Source organism: Callithrix jacchus, chromosome 8 (assembly GCF_049354715.1).
Source record: "Callithrix jacchus isolate 240 chromosome 8, calJac240_pri, whole genome shotgun sequence".
NCBI lineage: Eukaryota > Metazoa > Chordata > Mammalia > Primates > Cebidae > Callithrix > Callithrix jacchus.
In genome coordinates this window covers 101,932,749-101,956,541 of record NC_133509.1, presented here as the reverse complement: position 1 = coordinate 101,956,541, position 23,793 = coordinate 101,932,749, and the positions used below count along the sequence as shown (strand labels likewise).

At 33.8% G+C, this 23,793-nt stretch overlaps 1 protein-coding gene across 50 annotated transcripts in view; it reads right to left on the bottom strand.

Moving 5' to 3' along the window:
- Positions 1–23,793, bottom strand: part of GPHN (gephyrin) — a 689,342-nt gene that overhangs the window by 193,535 nt on the left and 472,014 nt on the right. For 20 of the 50 annotated variants that reach the window (XR_013521272.1, XM_078335184.1, XM_078335182.1 and 17 more), the window contains one exon: positions 19,145–19,186. The exons of the other annotated variants lie outside the window; for them this stretch is intronic. Coding sequence is in view for 19 of the 20 variants with exons in the window: in XM_078335184.1 (XP_078191310.1) it covers positions 19,145–19,186 (42 nt within the window). In the remaining variant the exon portion in view is untranslated. The remainder of the gene's footprint in view (positions 1–19,144; positions 19,187–23,793) is intronic. 50 annotated transcript variants of the gene reach the window in all.

The following is a 23,793-nucleotide window of genomic DNA, read 5'->3' as shown; positions in this document are numbered from 1 at the left end:
TTTTAATGTTGATCATAAACATGAAGAAAAATTACTTCTCAAATTATATTATAAAGCTAAATAAAGTATTTTTTTGGCTGAGAGGAATTTCAGATTATTCATGATACAATTTCCCAATCTTAAGATGAACAACTGATTATTTTACAGAATAATTACTCTTCATTCTAAAGGTTAGAAGGCAAGAATTATTACTGGCTTTAGGTCATAAAGTAGTAATAGAACTTGGTTCTCTTGACTTCCAAACTTAATTATCTGTATACATCAATCATTCTACCTTTCTAACCTACCAGTGACAATCATTGTATTCATAATCACACCTTGAATTTTCATTGCTTCTTTGCTCTTGACTATTTCACTTAGCAGTGGGAACCACTGAGAATAGGGATTTGAATATAAGAGGGAGAATAGTATAATAAAAGGAAGTTGGCCGGGCGCGGTGGCTCAAGCCTGTAATCCCAGCACTTTGGGAGGCCGAGGCGGGTGGATCACGAGGTCAACAGATCGAGACCATCCTGGTCAACATGGTGAAACCCCGTCTCTACTAAAAATTACAAAAAAAATTAGCTGGGCACGGTGGCGCGTGCCTGTAGTCCCAGCTACTCAGGAGGCTGAGGCAGGAGAATTGCCTGAACCCAGGGGGCGGAGGTTGCGGTGAGCCGAGATTGCGCCATTGCACTCCAGCCTGGGTAACAAGAGCGAAACTCCGTCTCAAAAAAAAAAAATAAAATAAAATAAAATAAAAGGAAGTTGCAGAGTAGCATTCTGGAATCAAATTGTCTAGATTTGAATTTTGTCTCTATCATTATTAGCTGTATAACAGTGTGTAAGTCATAACCTTACGTATAAAATGAAGATAATAATAACATCTATCTCATAGGATATTTGTAAAGAAAGTAAGAGCATATGTAAAATACTTGCATAGAGAGTATTTAGCCCAGAGTTAACAGTATATAAGTGTTAGCTATTACTATATTGTTGTTCCTACTGTCATCCTTTCGTTTGGATGATATTCTAGACCTGTAATAAGAAATGTTGACTTCTTTTGTTTTGCATGAGTGTGACTTTGACAGTTCTCACAAGTAAGATCAGGTAAGATTAATTTAGGTGAATATTTGAATAGAAAGTTTTCAGAAAATATTGATTAATCTAAAAAAACAGAGGCCAAAGAGTAGATTAGAGTCAAAAATATAAAAACTTGAATTACTAAGTATTTGTAATTATTATGCATTTCTGGCACTTCTGGAAGAAAGTCACATTTGTTTTCATTAAGCATGAAGTCAGAAATACTGAGTTTTAAATTAGATTTAATATTCTTAGTTTTCACTCTTAAATGTCATGTCCTATCACTTATTTGTTCATTTAAAAAACCTAATGTTTTACTCATTTAAGTGTGTCTATATTATTTTCTATTCTAAATCGTATTTTAGTATTAGTTGAAAAAATTGAGACTTTATTTTTCTAAATGCTTAACTAGCATTCATAAGGCACATGAAAGATGTACAAATATATGTCTACACTGCATTAGTAAAATAGCAATAGCTTAGAAAGTGTGTAGAAAAGTTTCTTAGAGAAATAGATAAGAACTAGGTATTCTGATGCCTAGTATTATAGCACACATTATGATGCTAATCAAGCCTCTCATGATTTAACCAAGTAATAGTTAACAAATATAGTTTAAAAATATAATATATAACTCATTTTCAGAATGAGCAATCTAGGTCAGATTATTTCAGACGAATATAAATTTTTTTCTTAACATAAGCCCTGAACCTGTAGGTCCAGAGATACACACTAATTAGATCTGCTAAAGCTAGAGACTTGCATATGTAGTGAATCTGCTTTTAAGCAGACAAAAGATAGAAAGGCTAGCTAAATGACCTTGATTAAATTATTTCAAGTATTAGTTTCTGCATCTACAAAAATCAATACTATTTATTTATTGAACAAATATGTGGAATAGAAATTAACAATAATAATAATAATAATAATGTGTTGAGCTAAGCTCTGTCACCCACAGCCAATGCCAGGCTCTTATCTAGGTGCAGGGGGTAAAACATAAACAGGATTGACAAGTACCTTGCTATCTTGTAATTTGCATTTTAATAGTAGTAGACAGATGATAAGCACCTAAACTAATAAGTACATAAATAAGAAATTTATGTTTCAGAAAGCACTTAGTGCTGTAAAGAAAATAAAATATAGTAATGGGATAAAAAATAAGTAGTGATAGGGTATAGCTATTTTAGACACAGTAAGCCAGGAAAACTTCTCTGAATAAGTAACATTTTAGTTAAGATGTGAGACAGCCAGATGAAGATCATGGGGAAGAACTTTCCAGGCTGCGAGAACAGCTAGCAGTATGCAAAGGCTGAAATGTTTTGTTGAGTTTCCACCTCATAGGATTATTGTGAGAATAAAATAAGCTAATGCATGTAGAGTATCTGTTACTACACCAAAAATTGTATAAAGAACAAATACATGTTATTCTGATAATAATGAAAGTGGCAATAATAATGGCTATAATGACTATGATACAAACTACCAAAATCCAGACTGAAATTACTCTCTTCAATCCCTCCTAGCCTGAAACTATTTGCAACCTCTTCCATATCAAAGAAGACTGTTCTAATTGGTCAGAAGGGCCAAAGATTGGTAATAAAAAGACACACAGGTGATCAGACTTAGGGTTACAGCAAAGTGGGATATAAAAGTATCTTTTGGAAAAAAATCTGTTATTTAATAAAAATCAATGAAGGCATCTCTTAAAAACCAGAATACAATTTTTATTGTTTATTGAAGTTTTACTATAAAGAAATTTCTGTGTTATAGCTATGATATCGTAATGCTATTGATCCATGATAGCTACTACACTTGCTAGTATTCTCTAGACAGATCTGAACTTAAATATTGAGTATTCTCAAAATTTACAGAAAGATGCATCACATGGGACATAATAACCATCAAACTAGAGAAAACTTAAATATTTTCTCTTTTTAGTAATCATTAACACCCATGTCCAAAGTATATGAAGTTTCATTTGGGACAGAACAATGTTATTAATCACGCCAGGTGGTAAAGCACTTGGTTCAGTGTTAGTGCTTTTTGTTTTATTTGCATTCCGGTTTGTTCCTCTTGATCAGGAGATACTTTTCTAGTATAGATCTATATTTTTCTAGTATAGATCTATGACACAGTGGTTTGGTTAGGATTAGCCAGAGTAGTTTTGAGACATCTTGCCTGCTTCTGACCAGTTTATTTTATTGTAATCTGAGCACAACAAACAGGAAAGTGATCAAATTATATATATAATCTGTGTATTTATATATACAACACATATTTAGTGGGTCTGTGTATTCTATCTTTGTAGCACATACTGAAAATCATTAACGTTATACTATAAACCAGTAGGTTATTTAAAAATAAATATAAGCAGAAACAGAGAAATAGGAGAAAAAAGGATCCTGGAAAATAGAGCATTATTCAAATGCTGGGTCAACAATATGCCATATATGTGAAAATAACACAATCCTAATTTTCTTTTCTTTCTTTTTTTTTTTTTTTTGAGACAGGGTCTCACTTTATTGGCCAGACTACAATGCAGTGGTGCCATCATAGCTCACTGCAGCCTCGACCTCCCAGGCTCAAGTGATCCTCCCACTTCAGCCTCCTGAGTAGCTGGGACCACAAGTGTGTGACATCATGCTGAGCTAATTTTTTTTTTTTTTTGTAGAGGAGGGGTCTCCCTATGTTGTTCAGGCTGGTCTCAGACTCTTGGGCTCAAGTGATCCTCCTGCCTTGGCCCACCAAAGTGTTGGGATTACAGGCATGAGCCACTGTGCTAGGTCCTTAATTTCTTTTTTTTTTTTTAAATTTTTTATTGGATTTTAGGTTTTGGGGTACATGAGCAGAGCATGCAAGACAGTTGCGTAGGTACACACATGGCAGTGTGCTTTGCTTTCCTTCTCCCCTTCACCCACATTTGGCATTTCTCCCCAGGCTATCCCTCCCCACCTCCCCCTCCCACTGGCCCTCCCCTTTTCCCCCCAATAGACCCCAGTGTTTAGTACTTCCCTTTCTGTGTCCATGTGTTCTCATTAATTTTTATCATATTTTGTTGTTACATGAGAATTATATGCAAAGGAAATTGGAATTTTGTCACAGTTTTTCAGTTTCTTAAAAATGTATCAAAAGATCTGAATAAATCATAGTAAAACATTAAAATTTGCTAAATCTAGATGGTTAGCAGAAAGGTGTCTGTTATATTATCTGCTGTTTACTATATATAATATTTGAAATATTTCATTAAATAATGGGAACTACCAAAAAAACCCTAATTCTCCAAAGGACATTTACATTAGGCTGTCAATACCTCAACACACTTTAGCTTGGATTCCTCAAATTTAGAATTTGAGATAATCTAAATACCCACTTGCACTCTTTATCCTAAGAACAAATAATGCCAATGTTTTTAACCCATAAATTTTTTCATTATTTTTTCCTTCACTAAGTATTTATTGAACTGAGTATGCTGTTAAATTCGAACCACTATCCTAGGCAGTTTCACCATTGACCAATTTGCTCCCTTCCCGTGGCTGCCTCAGGTGGCTTTGCTGTGCCTTCCATTGCTCAGTTATCCCATGGCAATACAATTTTTGTATCAAACTCTGCAGAAATTCATCTATCAGAGCTTTCTAACTCTTATACCCCATGTTTTAAAATTTTTCCATGTAGGAAATTTTAAAATAATTCTGTTTTACATATGTTTCCTTATTCTTGATTTACCCTACATTCTCTATAGAACTCCCTACTTCCTCTTTTCTCTTCAATTTGCCATCCTTATTATTTCTTTCTGATAAAAGCTAATAGCATTTAATATGGGAGGAGCTCAAGAGTAATTTTAATTTTCTCTTTGTTTATCTATATTCTTTACTGAACGTACAAAAAAATACAAAAGTTACTTAAAAGAAAAATGCCAAACATTTGATTACATTGTAAAATTCAAACCTTTTAGTATAATATAGACAGACCATTTTACTATTTGTTTAAGTCAGTTTTAATTGGTCATAGATTTATTTTGAGCCATCAGTGGATTGTTCTATAGGAGATCAGTCAGGGTGGTGGAAAACTTACAGAAAGATGCAAACCTTCTTGGAAGGCTGGAAGGTTTTGCAAAAGCCTTGGAAGAAGGTTATGGCTAAAAGCAGACTAACCCTCTTACCTTGAGCTAATAGCACAGAGCAGATAACAAGGGAATGTAGAGGAGTTTGTCTAAAATACCTTGTTTACTCATGTGGTACTAAGACTGACCTTTGAACATTCACGGACAGAAGCAATGTTAATTACCCTCTAATGGTGTTTACTTGAGACCTCTATCATTTAATCTGGACTAAGTAAGTGCAAAGGCCGCAGCTTATGGGGGCCACTGACTTTGGCAGAGGTCCCTTGGTCATGCTGACTGTCAAGCCTGAGTCAGTGCATATTTTCTATCCGTCACTCAGTCAAGTCTGCTGGTCAGACCTGATGTTGCTCCTTAGTCCTTCCCCTGCATACACATCTACAATAAGACATTTGGGATCAGTTTATGGTCCATCATAGAACAGCTATGAAGCTAACTAGATTCACAAGTCTGTAAACCTAGACCCATTAATATTATGTTTTAACTCAGGCTGAAAAAGGCATAAATATTCTATTTGTAAATAGTCTTTTGACAGGGTCATTATGTGATGCATAGAATTTTTACAGCTAGAAATGTTGTATCTTATTTATGTTAGTTTCATTCAGATTACCACTCCTATATTCCTGTTAGCTGCTTGCCTAGAATTTAGGCTCAGTGTACCAGAACATAAAAGCAGCTATGCCCATCCCATTTTTTTCCTTTGAAGCACACTGAAACATAAAAATTAGTAACAATTAGTAAGGTTCATATGCTTTCTCAGTGGCTGAAATGGGTTATTATTCATTGAAAAGGGAAAGGAAAAGAAAGAGCTAGAAAGAAAGAAAACAGGTGATTTCTAATGCAAAAACAAATATACAAGGAAAGGGAAAAGAAGCACAAGAAAAAATAAAGTATAGGAAACTGCAGTGAGAAAGTAGGTTAATGTAAATGAGGTAATAAATAATGGAACAGGCATTCTTAGATTATTCTTCTCTTGATTTTTTTTTCTTTTCACATTTCTTACTTCAAACTTCAAAACATAAAGCAGACTGTAAAAGCACAAATATAATCCCTGATCTGGATGTCTTTTAAGTCAATAAGCAGTAATCAAAAGGTATAGCTGATAAAATTTAAAAATAAATTTTTTTTAAATTTATTTTTGCAGTAGCAAACACCTGTAATCCCAGCACTTTGGAAGGTTGGGGTGAGATCACTTGAGCCCAGAAGTTCAAGACTAGCCTGGGCAACGTGGTGAAACCTTGTGTCTACTAAAAGCACAAAATATTAGCTTGGCGTGGGGCCATGCACTTGTGGTCCCAGCTACCTGGGAGGCTGAAGTGGGAGGATTCCTTGAGCCTGAGAGATGGAGGTAGCAGTGAGCCAAGATTGTGCTACTGCACTCCAGGCTGGGTGACAGAGAGAAACCCTGTCAGAAAGAAAAAAAAAAAGACAGAGAAAGAAAGATGTGGGTTTATGAGAAAAGACAGGTATTTTGACACACATCATGATTAATTTTAAGAGCAGTTGCAAATATTCCCCTCTTGCATGTGGTATGTTTAAAAGGAAGCCAAAGTGATTTCAGACACAGCTTAAAGCAAATGACATAGTATGACTCCCTCTAGGACATACATAGTATGACTGCCTTTACTACCTCACTTTGTTCTATAAGCTGCTGCTTATGCTCTGTAACTACTTAAAATGGGAAAGTTAGAAAAAGTGACCTACTCTTTAAATAATGAATGAAAACGATGTCTAGTTTCCTTCCTCCCTTTTTTGTTTTCTCCATCCCTCCCTTCTTTCTTCTATCCACCTACCTTTTTCATTCATTAATTTGCAGCTACCAGGACATATAACTCTAAAAAGCCAAGGCCAGGTAGATAACTTGAGCTGGGGAACATTTCAGATCAGAGCCTTGAACCGGAGTTATGTCTGAAAGTTGGATAAATGCAAATGAAAGCATGGTGACATAGGTTGACTGGAAGAGCGGTACTTATAAGCAGCACAACAGCACTTTAAAAATGCTACCATCATTGACCTGTAATAATAAGAATGGCTACAGAGACCCTTGCCATAAGGTAGCAGTTGAGGTTGAATGAATAACCCCAGATTATTTTAACTTTTTCTTTGAACCCTTGAACTGTGCTACATGGCTCTAAAACTAATAAATTGGGGAAGTCATAGATAAACTTACTATGTGGAAAGGGAAATGAACTAAAGGAGGTCATTTAGATGATCTAGAGCTGCTGGTCACACATTTTTTGTTTGTTTACATTTCATCAGCCAACATATCAAAGGTTGTAGGAACTGACAGTTGTGTGGTTCAATTACTATATTTACATTAATAAATTAAGCAAAATTTAGTAACTCATAGCCCAGAAACATGATTTAGAAAAATAAATGCAAAATTTTGGAACCATTCATTTGCTTTCTATATTTTTAAGGTGAAACTATAATATAAAAGGAAAAATAATATCTGGTTTATTTTCTACCAAATAAAAATTGTATACATTAAAATAAGATGAATGCTTAATGGAACTAATGAAGAATGTTGATTGTTTGAACATAGCACCTGTGTTTCTGATAAACATTTAAAATACTGGAGGCAATTATAAAGTTTATTAAGAAACAGTTTGGAATTGTCATGGATATGAGGGAGTTAAGTCATTTTGATATATTTTATGCTGAATGTTAGGCTGTGAAATTGTATAGAAAGACAATTAAAATCAGTCTTAATTTGACCCAGAGTCTTTCAGATGCTGAGCCAAATGTTTGAGACAGCACACAAATGAAGATTACCTCAACATTTCTTCACATTATCTTGTTCAGATATCACTGGCATCCTTTTTTCTCTTTCCTACTCTCCCACCCAAGTGCATTCTTTGAAGGGACTCCTAACATCCATAACTCATGATTACTAGTGATTAATTTAGCAGCATCTGACTGCAGAAGACCACCCTCCCTCCTTTTTTTGGGTGGGGGACAGAGTCTCACTCTGTTACTCAGGCTGGAGTGCAGTGGCACGATCTCAGCTCACTGCAACCTCTGCCTCCTGGGTGAAAGCGGTTCTCCTGCTTCAGCCTCCTGAGTAGCTGGGATTACAGGTGTGTGCAACCATGCCTGGCTAACTTTTTGTAGTTTTAGTAGAGGCAGGGTTACACCATGCTGATCAGGTTGGAGAAGACCATTTTTACCTCAGTTACCACTTTTATGTCTAGCGAACTGCCTTCTTTGTTGAGCATTGTACCGAAGTTCACTATTAATCTACAGCTTCAATATTAAATCCAAAGGGGCAAGACTGCTATGAAATTTTTCTTTCAGTGCAGATGCATACGGCAGCCTTCTCAGAGCCATGCATTAGTTCATGCAATGCTTCTCAACAAGATTTAATCATGGTAGCCCCAACAGAATTATATTTAATTGCTGTGTGTTGGTATAGCACCAAGTTGCCAAAGAGAAAAAATAGCAGCAAGCTGGATTTTCATGACTCCAGGCAATACTGGGTGCAGAATGGTATGAACAAAATTTCAAAAATAGACCCTTTTTTTTCATATCCTGAGGCAGACAGAAATAGGACAAGGAAAATTGCTAATATAATTGAAAACTATAGCTATAAAAAGACAATATGAATCTGAATTCCATTCAGGGTTTCATGTAACAATAATCCAAAAATATCTTTAAGGTCCTTCTGAATTCACCTTTATTCTACAAGCTGTTGCTTATGCTCTACAACTATTTTAAATGGGAAAGTGAGAACAGGTGACCTATTAAATACTGAAGTCAAAAAAGAAATGAAAAACTATGGACATTTCCTTCCTTCCTTTTTAAAATTTTCTCCTTCCCTCCCTTCTCTTTTTTTCACTCCCACTTTTTATTTTTTTTTCCTTCTTAAAATACAAAACATTTGAGTACCAACATACCTATTTTTTCTCCCATGTAAATTCTAAGGCATATATAATGACAGTCTTTCTAGGTAAAATCTACATCCAACTGTTTTATTGTAAAATAAAGTTATGTTATATAATAACCCTTACTATTATTCATAATTATTTGCTTCTTCTAGTTATAAAAGTCACATGGAAATTAAGTCAAATTCACTTTAAAAGGTACATTCAAAAATGATGCAAGCACATGTATTTAAAAGGGTGTAGGTGATTTCAACTTATCAAACAATGCATTGATACTTATTCATAGATACAAAATAACTCACTGAAAAATGAAACATAAGTCTGTGCCCAAAATATTTAAGTTAAAAAGAAGCAAGTCAGTATGATAAATCAGGCATACTTATAAAATACTCCCACATCATACACATGTAACTATACAAGTTGAATTTTTCCAAGCTAATAGAAAGAACATTTTTATTCTCATTTTTAACAAGAATTATAAAGTTAAGATTTATAGAGAACTTGAGGGCCTTTTCTATCCTCCATTTCTATCCTCCATTTCTATTTCTAATCTACCGTATTTCTGATGATGGAGTATACAGTAGAAAAGGCCCTCAAGTTCTCTATAAATCTTAACTTTATAATTCTTGTTAAAAATGAGAATAAAAATGTAAATCCTTTCTTAAGGAGATGCTGCCAAAAGGTGAGAGAATACTAAAAAATTTTAATAGATATGATAGATTTAGGATTATTAAGACTGTAAATATTATGGATAAATCTACTCTGGAGAATGATAGCTCCAACTGTAAAGGGTAGCAAACATTTATTCATACAATTAAGTGGCTAAAATGCATGGGAAATACTATCACTATGTTTAAAACGGATTCCATAAGACTCAAAATATGCCCTTAAATTCAACTTAAGAGAATTTAAAAAAAGACCAAATTCCCTTCCACAAACTACTTTTGCTGTGCATATGCCAATCATTCTGACCTATAATGCTTACTGGACTCCTCTTTCTTTCAGGGTTTCTTATACCACCCAAATATATTAGGTAACTCAGTAAAGCCGATGAAAAGATTTAAAGGATGAAAATTTGCATTATCCTCCCTTAAGTCATGTTTATAAAGAGTAATGTCACGCCTTGCCTTTATCTCTCCTTTCCAAGATGTCTGAACTTGACAAATTAATTAAATAAGGCTTACTACCAACCTCAATAAAACTGACACCATCTCTGAGAGAGAAAAATGTGGTCTAAAGAGGTAATATGACATTTTTCAGGTTATATAATAAGGCTCCAAAAACTCAAGTCTATTCTAGAAAACTCTGCCTTTAGCAAATTCTTTTTTGTGACCTAACAATAATTTGGTGAAATTTAAAATAACTCCCTCGTGACTATTCTGTGAACACAGGACACAAGTATAGTGATTTTCCTACAGATGTTTTTTGGCCCTATTAGTGAGGAGCTTTAGTTTTCAAAGCCAAAGACATTTTCTCTAGTAATATTTTTGAAGAAAACAGTCTGAATTCATAGATTATGATTTTTTAAAAAAATAGACAATATTTCAATTTGTAAAATCCTTAAATAAGGCCCCATATTTAATTTTTGCAACATTCTCTATATGCTTAATATGGCAATATCTACTCTGTAGCATGTATAGATGTTAAATAAATGCTTGCTGACTTATTATGACCTACTGGTAGTTTCAGCAAAACTGAAAGTATAAATAATCAATGAAAAATAACACAACAAGATCAATTTCAAATTTTACACTCACACAGCACATTCAAACCATTATTGTCTTTTAAGCTCAGAGCATGTTTTCGATATACATTTTGCTGCCTGACTGAATTTTCATGTAAAAAGCAAAATACACACAGGATAATAAGATATAATTCCTCTCATATTATACTGGCAAAATTCTGTTTTTACATTCATGATGAATTAGCTTTGTCATTAATCCTTTCTGTTTCTGAAATTTTACTAGAACATCCCTTCTGAGGAACATAAATGTTTAGTTTACTGAAATTTTAGAGATGGGTAAACTGGGGCAAAGAGAAATGCAATTATAGCTTACCACATGTGATTAAATCAGGCACAGACCTGGCAGTAGAAATCATTATTTCTTTTAACTCACAGTCAGTCATATATTTGTTTAACTTTGCTCTGCTGACTCAAAGATCTGTATCTTGTTTTCAAGATATGAAGGATACAGAGGGTATTTAATAAGTGGCACTTATTAAACAAATAAAGAATCATTCAGAAAAATAATCATTTACTAGAAAGAGGCAGCAAGAAGTAACCTAGGACTAATAATATCACACTATAGAAAGTTTACTGAAATTTAACATTATTGGCATAAATCTTTCATATGAAAATTCAATTCATACACTCCTTCAACAAACATCGATTGATGATGCTGTGGAGAAGCCCTTGTCCCAATTTCAAGAGTTTCCTTCTCCCTTTACCTTCCACTACAATGAGTATTATAAGGAAGGTTAAACTTTCAAAGGAAGAAAACAGGATGTAGATCCCCTTGCCACTCAGAATTTATCAGGTAAAATGCCTTGAAGTAGGCTGGATTCTGTTAGAAGATGAAGTGCATTTTCCTAAGAAATAATGTTAGTAGATAGATTCCTACATTAATCCATATATGTCAAATTTAAACCTCAATTCAGTTACTAATAAGTGTAATATCAGCTAATTAAGAGTTAAATGAACACTAGCTTAGAAATCTGGTCACTATTTATAAAGTTATTTTTTGTGAGGAACTGCTTTGCCCACTTATAAATTGGTGATTGCTTGTAGGGTATGACATATAATAGAATACAAGGACAATATAATACTTATAACAAAAAAGCACTATTCCTGTTAGTCATTATCTTTGGGATATGTTTATGTACATTAGCAATCCAGACACTAAATGAGAAAGTGATTTTGGAGAAAAAGACAATTGAAAAACTGGAGAAGACAGTCACCTGGCAGAATGAAAAGAAAGACATTAAACGTTCATGTATTTCATATTCTAAACACGTTACAATGACTTGGAAAAAGAAGAAAGGCAGGAATGGTACAAGTGTTGATGTCAGGTTAAGTTGAGAGTGGAGCTAATACTTGTTTCAGTCAGGTTGTGGCTAATTACTATACATAAAACATATTTTACTTTATGACAACCATAGTAGATAATGTATCTGAAAGAGTTAGTTCAAACAAAAAATAACTTTACCTTTGGACCTTTAATATAACAACAAATATTGATAATAATAATAGTTAATATTTATTGAGTACTTATGCATATCAGGTACTACACCAAGTTGTATTAAGCTGTTAAATCCTTAAGATACCCCAAAAGGTAGTATTCTGATTTTATAGAATGTGAGGTGCAGAGAAGTAAACTTGCTTAAGGTCACAAAGTTAATAAGGGACAGGGTTCGATTTCAAACCCAGGGTCAGGATTCAAACCTAGCTCCAAACTTTAAACACGATGTTAAATTGATCTTTAGTAAGTCTACTTCAACACTACAAGAAAACCAGCAAAATATTAGTAACTGCCAAACATGAATATTTTTAGAATATGGTGAGATGTTGATTAAACTTGATTCTTTCAGAAAAATAAGGAGGTTATTAAAAAAAATAAAAATATACCTCATGATCTCAAGTCCTAAATTCATATGGTAAGCACAGGCTATTTAGAGACTCTAGGCATCCAAAGAAAAAGGCAACATGAAGAATATCCAAACATGAAATTCCAAGTGTGTCTTTAAATAACAAATGACTTCAAGAAGTACTGAGCTACTTAAAAGAAGGGGTTACTATATCTTTCTCAATTCTGGGAGAGAATTAAGACTTGAATTTATATTCATTGTGTGTGATGAATTAACTTTTGTTTTTTGAATATACAGAATGACAACATCTTCACAGGATCTTAAGAAAACAGCCATACATATTATTTCCAGTGTTCTGGAAAATGGTTGAGAAGGAAATGCTTTGAAAGGGAAAAACAGTGACCAGGGAAAATTGGTAATTCTACTTGCTGAAGTCTAGGCTATACATTTCATGTACCCAAACGCATGTTTAGGAGTAAAACTCAAAAGGAGCAAAAGAAAATTTACCTTGTTGCTGGTCAGGAAAATACTGATCTGAATCTTTAAAAATTACACTAGAATTGGTGATAAACCAAGTCTGTCTAAATCCGTGGATATGAACCATAGCAAGATATGACCAAGGGCTGGTTCACATTTCTCAAGCCTCTGTAATTTATAGAATAAAGCTGCTGTTTTCATTATTTTATTTTATTTTTTTGGCCAAAGCCAGGATTTGAAAGAAGATGTGGCTACAAAGTTAATTTACGTATTAGAAGTAAGGATTAGGAGATAATTCAAAGGAAGAAATAACAAAAATGACAAAATTTAATGACACACTGAATGTCAAAGATGAAAAACAAGAAACAGTAAAAGATAACTAGAAGATTTTTATGCCGGGAAACTTTAAGAACATGCCACTGACAGAAGTATTTAGAAAGCAGAGCTGAACATACTAAGTTTAAGACCACAAAAAGACATTCAAACAGGAGCTGGAACTGTAAGTATAAATGCATGTGAGCTATGTCATTTTAGTGCTATCACACTGTAATATTACATTATAACGTATCATATTACAATGTGCCATCATTTATTTGGGCACTAACTAGCTATATCTCTAATTAATCTATTTTATTTGTAAATTTTCTAGAACATAGGAAAGAAAATATAGAACATCATGATGATAAGCTAATCATCATATATACAGATATATGAAGGAAAGGATATACATATCTTTTCCATCATATATACAGATATATGTATACAGATATGTATATCCTTTCCTTCATATATCCGTATCTCCCTCAAAGATACCTATAGTTTATATATTAGTCTTAAGACAGCTCAAGAACTTTCTAAACTTGTTACACATCCATTAATAATCCCTCATCTTAAACTTCTAATTTTTCTTTCCCTGTTTTCACTGATGACCTCTTTTAAATTGTAAATGATCATTATAGGAGGCAATATACAAGGATAAGCAGAAATTCACTAGTGCCAACTATAGTGTGTTTTTAAAAAATATTTTTATTATGGAAACTTAAAAATGTATGCCCAAGTAGACAGACGGAATTCTTCTCAATTCTTTTTTTTTTTTTTTTTCTGAGATGGAGTCTCACTCTGTTGCCCGGGCTGGAGTGCAGTGGCACAATCTCGACTGCAACCTCCACCTCCTGGGTTCTTGCAATTCTCCTGCCTTAGTCTCCGAGTAGCTGGAACTATAGGCACATGCCAGCACACCTGGCTAATTTTTCTTATTTTAGTAGAGACAGGGTTCATCGTCTTGCCCAGGCTGGTCTCGAACTCCTGAGCTAAGGCAATCCACCTGCCTTGGCCTCCCAAAGTGCTGGCATTACAGGTGTAAGCCACCATGTACAGCCTCTTCTCAATTCTTTTCAAAGAATGCTTTAATTAGATGGATTTATCAAATATCCCCATCAAAGAGAAAGTCATGTGTTTTCCCATTATCTCTATGGCTTAGGTACTAATTTGGATGTCAGAGAGAGAGACATACTAATTTTACTTTTCATGAAACAATTTATATACTCGGATTCATTTCTAAAAGTTTGTAAGTGAGGTAGAATCAATAAATTTTAATAGCAGCAGGTGTAGTGTTTTCAAAAGATAGTATTCCAAGATTTCTTCAAACTATGTCCAGTTTTCTAACTATAGCATACGAAGAGCATAAAAATAATACATGTGAATGAAGGGATGAAATATTGTAGATAAACATATCAAAATAAGTAATAAATCAATTATTAAACATTATCTAAATGAGATTTTATAAAGTAGAACATCTTAGGTGGTTATCTCACAGTATAGAATCTTTATTTTTTGGCTACAGTTTCTTCCAATTTAAATAGTTTGTGGTCCTGCAGTGTTTAAAAATTGTTCCTATTTTTTTTTTTTGAAATAGGAAATGGTACGGTTTTTGAAGTCCACTTATCTTTCTTCTCTTCCTTTTTTCTTCTTTCCCTTACTTTCTTGAATATGTAGACCTGCTATCTGCAATTCTATTGAAACTTCTGTTTGCAAAAGCTCCAAAACTGTTAGTCCAAGTTTGTTTAGATCAGAATTGGTGTCCTAATAGCATCTAAGAGTTCAAAGGGCAACTATTTTGCATGTTACAACTTTAAAATACCACCTTTTCTTTAGGCAGCTGGAAGTTCTTAATTATTAAATAAATATATAATTTTCAGACCTTGTCTACTCAACAGGAAATAAATGATTTAGCTTCTAAATGTGAAATTATCTAAGTTAACCTTGATACTGGGAAATCTAAGACATTAAAGATAAAACTCAAACGGGTTCAGTTTCGACCAGTAAAAGCATGACAACTTGAATGTTTATTATTTTTTGGTTTAGATACTGTGTTACAAATTATAATAAATTCATATCTAGTATATATTCCAGCTTCTCAAGTAAGTCAGAAGGAATTTAATTTCTATCAAAAGAAAGTATTAATTCTGGCTTTGGTTTATACTAAGGGAATTCTGAAGCAACCTTTTTAAAGGATTTTTAAAAGAAACTGCTAGAACACTGCTGGAACAAAGTTGAAAATCAGAAACATGAAAGAGAAGATTTTCTTTTTTCACTTTGCTTGAAGGGATGAAAAACAGTGTACAATCCAAGAAACTGATCTCATTACATTCATATTTTATGTTTTCCAAATGTAAAACCAATTCCAAAGGTCAAGAAATAACTGGTGGATTATAATTATATTTAAAAAAGCCATAGTAGGCCAGGCACAGTGACTCACGCCTGTAATCCCAGCACTTTGGGAGGCTGAGGCAGGCAGACTGTGAGGTCAAAAGATTGACACCATCCTGGCCAACATGGTAAAACCCCGTCTCTACTAAAACACAAAAATTAGCTGGGTGTGGTGGCATGCACCTGTAGTCCCAGCTACTTGGGAAGCTGAGGCAGGAGAGTTGCTTGAACCCAGGAGGCAGAGGTTGCAGTGAGCCGAGATTGTGCCACTGCATTCCAGCCTGGCAACAGAGTGAGACTCTGTCTCAAAAAAAACAAAAAAAACAAAAAAAACAAAACAGGCATAGTAGGTGGCTCAATAAATATTGATCAAATGACTAAGAGAAAAATAACAATAAAATAAATAACAATAAATTATATTACCATAAATGTTAGAGGTCTTTCTAACATTTTCTTGAATTAAAGTTTTGTATCTTATAGGTATACATTCTCATAATATATACCCCTGACTATATAATCAACCTGAACAAAGTAAATGGATGAAGTGAAAATGCAGGACTACTACATGCTAGTCACAGAGCTAATGACTTTTAACAACTTCTTAACAGGAGAAAGCATGGTATTTAAGAAAAGACAATTTCCTGCCACTCACTTGCTAGCTTTATGACCGACAAGACAGTTAATCTCTTTGTGTCTCAGTTTCCTCATCTTTAAAATGAGGATGACATTAATATATACCACAAACAAAGCTGTTATGAAGATTAATTGATGAGCTATCAAAAGCAAAGTTAATCACAAGTAAGATAACTGTATTTTTAATTTTTTTTACAAAGGGGTCTTAACTACATAGAGAAACATTTGCTAACTAGTATCAGCCAGCTGAGGTTATGAATCTTGTTCCTATACAACACATGGATAGATCTATTTTTGAGCAGGGCTTAGTTTTTCATCTAATGAATGACACAGAAGATAGTGATATGCAATCGGTTAACCAGTGTGCTACATTAGGGGTTGGAGACTTTATTTTTTCAATAGGGGAGGTAAATGAAGATGATGATGTAAATGTAAGGGAAAGAGGAGATCAAGCCATGGAAGGTTTGGCTACCTCCACAGCGATGCCATAAAATAAATACTGTATGCTATCAATGATCCTGTCAAGAAGTTTCCACATGAAAAATCGAAAGCTAAGAATATTCCTTGAAATTATAATTATTAAGATTTACAGTCTAAAATTCTGTGAAATATTTACCAATTTAAGACTAAATAGAAACAATTATTTCTAGGCAGAGGATTATCATGAATATTAGATTCTTTATGGAGTTCTTAATTTTATTGGTCTTTATAGCATCATAAATTCAACATAAACAGCACCTATGGAGACCACAGAGATGTGCCATTGAGTGAAAGAGAGAAACCCTACCACAAATGACAGAAAAAGAAACACACTTCATGACAAATAAAGAAAGCCCATGTGTCACAATGAAAGAAACAAACCTAGATGAAGCCAGAATTCATTTAAGAGCTGAGTGCCATGGAGCAAATGCCACAGCGTACATAATCCCCCCAAGAAGCCAGTTCCACATTCCAACAGGAGAGCCCTTCTGCACACATGCTGTCATAGAGAAAGTAATACCCTGATAGATGCAGTAGGCTGTGATTGGAGATGATGCCAATGGTAGACTTCTTATACACTCTCATAGGAAATGGAGAATTGCCTGGATGAAGTGGCAAAAAGAAATGGGTTATATATATTTTTTTACACTAAGACTCATAATCTCGGGGAATTAAGAAAAGACCTAAAGAAAATGTGGTGATGAGATGATACCAACCTTTTCTTTCAAATGTCTTTGTTGATATTACAAATAGTTCATTTGCCTTTCTTTTCTTTGCTTCTCTCTACTGATGTTTCAAGAAGTTAACTCTCTTGAGTCAAGTCAAGAAATCAGTTTTAAGAGAAAAAAATTTGACAGTTGTAACTTAAAGTTAAAAATTGAAGAAGATGGCTGTAATTCTATTGACTCAATAAATTCAACTTTATGAAGCTATGGGTTCATCATGCCATTTCTTTCAAAGCTTTTTTCTTAAAATTTGAGGTCTGCAGATGGTATTCTGCCTCAGGTTCTGCATATACTACCTGGTCTTTTCAATAGTGCCAACTTTCAAGGGTTTTCTTTGGCATGACATTCTGAGATAATATTTCTGCAATCTAATTCTAATTCTAAGCTGATAATACTGGCCTTAATATGGTAGCTATAGTGGTCTGTACAAAGTAAATACATGCAGAAATTATGTTGTAAAGAAAAGAGCTAAGGTCTTCAAATTCATACACTATTGAAGTCCTTATTTTTTTTTACGGAGACAAAGTCTCTCTCTCTTGCCCAAGCTGGAGTGCAACTGCACACTCTTGGCTCACTGCAACCTCTGCCTCCCAGGTTCAAGCAATTCTCCTGCCTCAGGCTCCCAAGTAGCTGGGATTACAGCTATGTGCCACCACTCCTGGCTAATTTTTTGTATTTTTAGTAAAGACAGGTTTCACCATGTTGGTCTGGCTCAAATCGAACTCCAGACCTCAATGATCCACCCATCTCAGCCTCCAAAAGTGCCGTGATTACAGGTGTGAGCCACCGCACCCAGACTGAAGTCCTTTTATTTACCTGTCACATTTTGAGATACATATACTCTTTCTTCTTAGCTACTCAAAAAGTGCCTCTGCTTTGAAAGGAAACTTAATAGATATTCAAAGTCTGTTAATAATACTTCAATAAATCTGTTTTTTAAAAATAAGAAAACCCATTTTTCCTATAGTTTAACACAATAAGAACAAGATATTAAATCTCCTAAAAGACAATTACATAGGCCAAATTTCAATTTTGGATGTTTTCCTATGTTTGTGGTTAATGAGACAGAATAATCACTAAATGAATACAAATCTTCAGCTATCAGATACAGACCCATATAGATATACAAACTGGAATCTTGCCTTTAGCTGATATGAGTTTAATAATAAATTATCTGATTCAAAAGAGTCATTATGAAATTAAGGTAGTCAGAGCAATTAAGTTGGCTATCTGGGCTTTAGCTATTTCAATGTGATATAGGGACTGCCAAAAAAAAGTTATTCAGACAACAGTGCATCATAAAAATATAAAAATTTCCCCCTTACAGATGATTTTCCCCCTTTGGTATTCTCAACCATTTCAGGCAAGTGCAAAGTGCAAGGCAAAATAAATTAAGGCAAAAGGAAAATAAAATGAGAAAAATGTTGAGGGCGAGCATGTTATTGACCATGTAAGAAAACACGTGCAAAATATACCTCAGATACACTATAGGTAGATGAGCACGAGGGAAGCCGAGCCTGGTTTTGCAGTGGGGAAAAGAAAACACTGTTAAAGAGGAAAGGATAGCATAGTCAGGGTCACAGAGGGGTTAGATGGCTCCATCACCAACACACTTGCCAGATAAACAGCTTTATAAGCAGACACTTGAGTTTGAAAACATCTCAAGACTCAAGTTATTTGAAGGAAAACTTCGTGACAAAAAAAAATACCTTGCTAAAAAAAAAAATCCATGATGGAGATGACTCCCTCTGCTCAAAATCTGGTATGATCTTGCTGAGAGGGAAAAAGCAGAATGCTGGACAATTTTTTTTATGGTGCGGCATCGATTTTGCTGGCTGAACACTAGAAAACTACATGTGAGGTTGTTTATAGGATAACTCTACCATACATGCTCACAGTTATCATTAAAGACGGTACCAAAGACCACATTCTGATTCTGATTTCCTGTTCCAACTATTCAATTTTTGGTATTACTGAAAGTGGAGAAAGATGACAGTAGAAGAATCAGAAATACACTTATTATCAGATTTGTTCTTTAATTGTATTTCCAGTGCCAAGCACAGCAGAACGTAGTAGGTGTTCAATAAATACTTATTTAATGAATAAGTATACAAATTCCTTTTCTTCTATTCTTAAAAAACTGAACTTATGAAATAACATTCAGTAATTTTAAAGCTTACTATTACAAAGATTTGTGCAAAAAAGTATAATTGCCACTTATTGCTTTGAGGTACTTTCTAAAATATAATGGCAATAGCAACACTATAAAAATGTAAAAACTTAAATACGCAATTATTCTGCAGACTTAGCTTTTAACAGAATGATTCACTGAATTTTTTGAATAGCTATTTTATCATGGATTTTTAAAAATAGCTATTTTGTACTTAAAACCATGTTTAACCTTTATGATGCTGAACTGATAATGTTTTTCCCTGTTCTTACTTTCTATGTTGTCACACTGCCATGTTCAATTCTGTCTACTCTTTTCTCATTGGGTTGTCTCACAATGCCATGTAAGATGAAATTGTTAAGTATGCATTTTCTAGTTACAAATACTGCAGGAAGTTCCAAAATAAAAAGGTAGGATGGGGAAATGGAAGTACTGAAGAAGTTGACAATAGAAGAATAAAAAATGCACTTATTATCAGATTTGTTCTTTAACTCTATTTCTAGCATCAAGCACAACAGAATGTATTAGGTACTCAATGTATATTTATTTAATAAATGAATATACAAACCCTTGTTCTTCTAACGTTAAAAAACTGAACTGATGAAATAATGCTCAGAATTTTTAAAGCTGATTACCACAGAGATTTGTGCTAAAAAGTATCATAGCCACTTATTACTCTGAGGTACTTATGAAAATATGGTAAATTTTATACATATTCAGAAACAACACATTTTTCAACTGTACATACTTCTGAATTTCTTTAACAAAATGTTAGTTCTAAGAAAATCTTGCTGTGTATGTTTGCTCTGTGTCTATATCTATGCCCATAAAACTGAAATACATTATCTTTAAAAACAGTTTGAGAGTCACGTTGTTCTTAAAATTTACTCAGTTCTCTATTTTCTGCTGCTAGGAAAATGTACTTGAGTTATTTTGTTAGTACTTTCTCTTTGAATTAAAGTTTATTCAGAAAGGGCAATTCTATGGTGCATATTAAACATCTCAGAAACATGTCACCTCCGTTCTAAATGATGTATTAGCCCCCTGTAGGTTATTTTATTAATATGAGATTTTTTTGTTCAAAGCATAGGATAAGACAGATTTTTCTTATTGTTATAACTGAAACCTTAGAGTTGAATTAACTACATTAAAAGAATAATAAAAAACTGAAAAGTAGTGAAATTAGTCAAAATTAGTCCAAAGACATAATCCTAAAATTGACTCACTGTTATCTTCATAATTATTGTAGTCTGGTCACATTTATAAGACATTATCGACCAAGATACTCAGGATGTTACTTAATTATTATAAATGAAATAGTAAATAAATATTAATATAAGTAAATGCCAAAATGCCAAACAAGGAAGGCTCAAATAATGTTCTATGTAAAAGAATCAAGAGACAGTCAAATTTGCCTATAGAAAGTAGAGTTTGCAAACTGTTAGTGCAACTAAGGACTAATAAATATTTACTCATCTAAGAACTGATGTTCCAGCTGTTCTTCCCTACTCAAAGTTAGCTGATTCAATGCAAATACCATTTAGATTTTTAAGGTATGATGTATTACTTGATCATGTCAGGGTATCTTTTCCAGTTGTATAAAGTTTCCCAAAGAAAGTATATGATTTTAGGTGAAGCCAAAAGGGAATTTAGCAAAAATCAAAAGTTGATCATGGTCTTCAGGGGAAATATCTTTGTTAAGATGTAATAAAGTAATAAACAGAAAAATGTGTGCAAAAAAATACTTTAAAAACATATTTTATATAACATTTAAGACAGCAATAATGAGATTTATCTTTGTACTGTGAATACTCAGAAAGGAGTACCCAATAAAAGAGGCATTTATAATCTATATTCTTTCCACAATAGAATTCCATATTTGAAGAATTTGTGTGTATGTGTGTGCGTAGAGGGTGAAATCTACGTGAAGAGAGAGAGAGTAGCGGGAGAAGACAATAAAAAAGAAGAAAATAAAAATGTGAAGGTAGACAATCTGAGGAGATCAACCTTCCAAACACATGGTTCCTTGTAGAATAATCTGAAACCATCCTCAAAAAAATGAGCAGCCTTCTTTTCTCAAGTCCTAAAATAAAGATCATTTCAAATTCCATTATAACCATTCCTATGCCAACGTCATCTTGACACACTAGCCAGTTATAGCAGGACTAAGCAAACATTTTCTGTTTAAATAGTCAGAGAGTAAATGTTTTAGGCTGTCTGAGACATAATCTGTGTTGCAACTATTCAACTCTGCTGTTGTATAAAAGTGACTGTAGGTTATGTGCAAATAAATAAGCATGGTTATAATTTGATAAATGTTATTTTTAAACACTGAAATCTGAATCTCATATAATTTTCATATGCCATAAAATGTTCTTCTTTTGATGTTTTCCCACAGTTTATAAATGCAAAATTCATTCTTAGCTTGTGGGCCTATAAAAGAACAGGATTTGCTGAGCTCTGAGTTATCGCATTAACTCAATAAAAATAAATGTACAAAATCCCCAAAGACAATAGGTATCTATTTACCAAAACTGTAAGAAAACAGTTTAGAGCTAAGGCTGGAATGAAAATACTCATCTTAAAAGATTTATACAATCACAATCACCAAAATTCATTACTTATATTAGCCCTATTTGATACTATACTACCCCATTTGGCATTCAGGAAATTAACTGTTAAACATTTAAAAATCATGGTACGAAAGACGATTACTTTCTGATTTGATTCAAGTATTTTTCTTAATACTTATTAAAAATGTAGTCTTATTTTGGGTGATAACTCCTTCTTTGACTAACTTTTTCCACTTTAAATATCATCCTTTAATTTGTGTTAGTATAGTAAATACTTACAAATAATTGTCATATTCCTTCCATTTCATCACTTTCCATCTTAGTTTCACTTATATGCCAATAATCTGTCTTCATGAACCATATTCCCTTTTGTTTATCAAAGTCTTTTAAAAAATCACCATATTTGGTCAGCCAAAACCTATCTAAACCTATGTGTGGCTGAATAGAAATTTAATATATAAACTGAGTACCTAGATAAAAATACAAAATTGTGGCATATGAGTATTTTCATTCCTTTCCTTTCTTTTCTTTTTTTTACCTATGTTTATTTCATGAGCATTTATCTGTGTTTTTCCTGAATATCTTAATATTCAGCCTCTCCTTGGCCCGACTGCTCCTCTACTAATTCAATTCTTTGTAAATTTACCTTGATTTATATTATGTAAAGAAAGGGCCAGGTGTGGTGGCTCACGCCTGAAATCCCAGAACTTTGGGAGGCCGAGGTGAGTGGATCCCCTGAGGTCAGGAGATTGAGACCAGCCTAGCCAACATGGCAAAACCCTGTCTCTGCTAAAAAATATAAAAATTAGCTGGACGCAGTGGCAGGTGCCTGTAATCCCAGCTACTTGGGAGGCTGAGGCAGGAGAATAGCTTGAACCTGGGAGGTGGAGGTTGCAGTGAGCTGAGATTGCACCATTGCACTCCAGCCTGAAAGACAGAGCAAGACTCCATCTCAAAAAAAAAAAAAAAAGGAAGTATTAGTTTGCATTATCTTATCATATGTTTTTCTTTTGCTTGCTTGCTTCCGTCCTTTCTCTCTCTCTCTCTCTCTCTCTCTCTCTCTCTCTCTGTCTCTTTCTCTCTTTCTGACAGAGTCTTATTGTGTTGCCCAGGCTGGAGTGCAGTAGAACAATCGTGGCTCACTGCAACCTCCACCTCCTGGGTTCAGATGATTCTTGTGCCTCAGCCTCCCAAGTAGCTGAGATGACAGGCATATGCCACCATGCCTGGCTAATTTTTTTTTCTTTGTATTTTTTAGTAGAGAGGAAGTTTTTTTCCCTTGGCCTCAAGTAATCTGCCCATAAATACGGAAGATACCACTTGCCTTTTAACATTCTTTTGCTATATCGGACAGTTAATAAGATCTTTAGACTGATATACC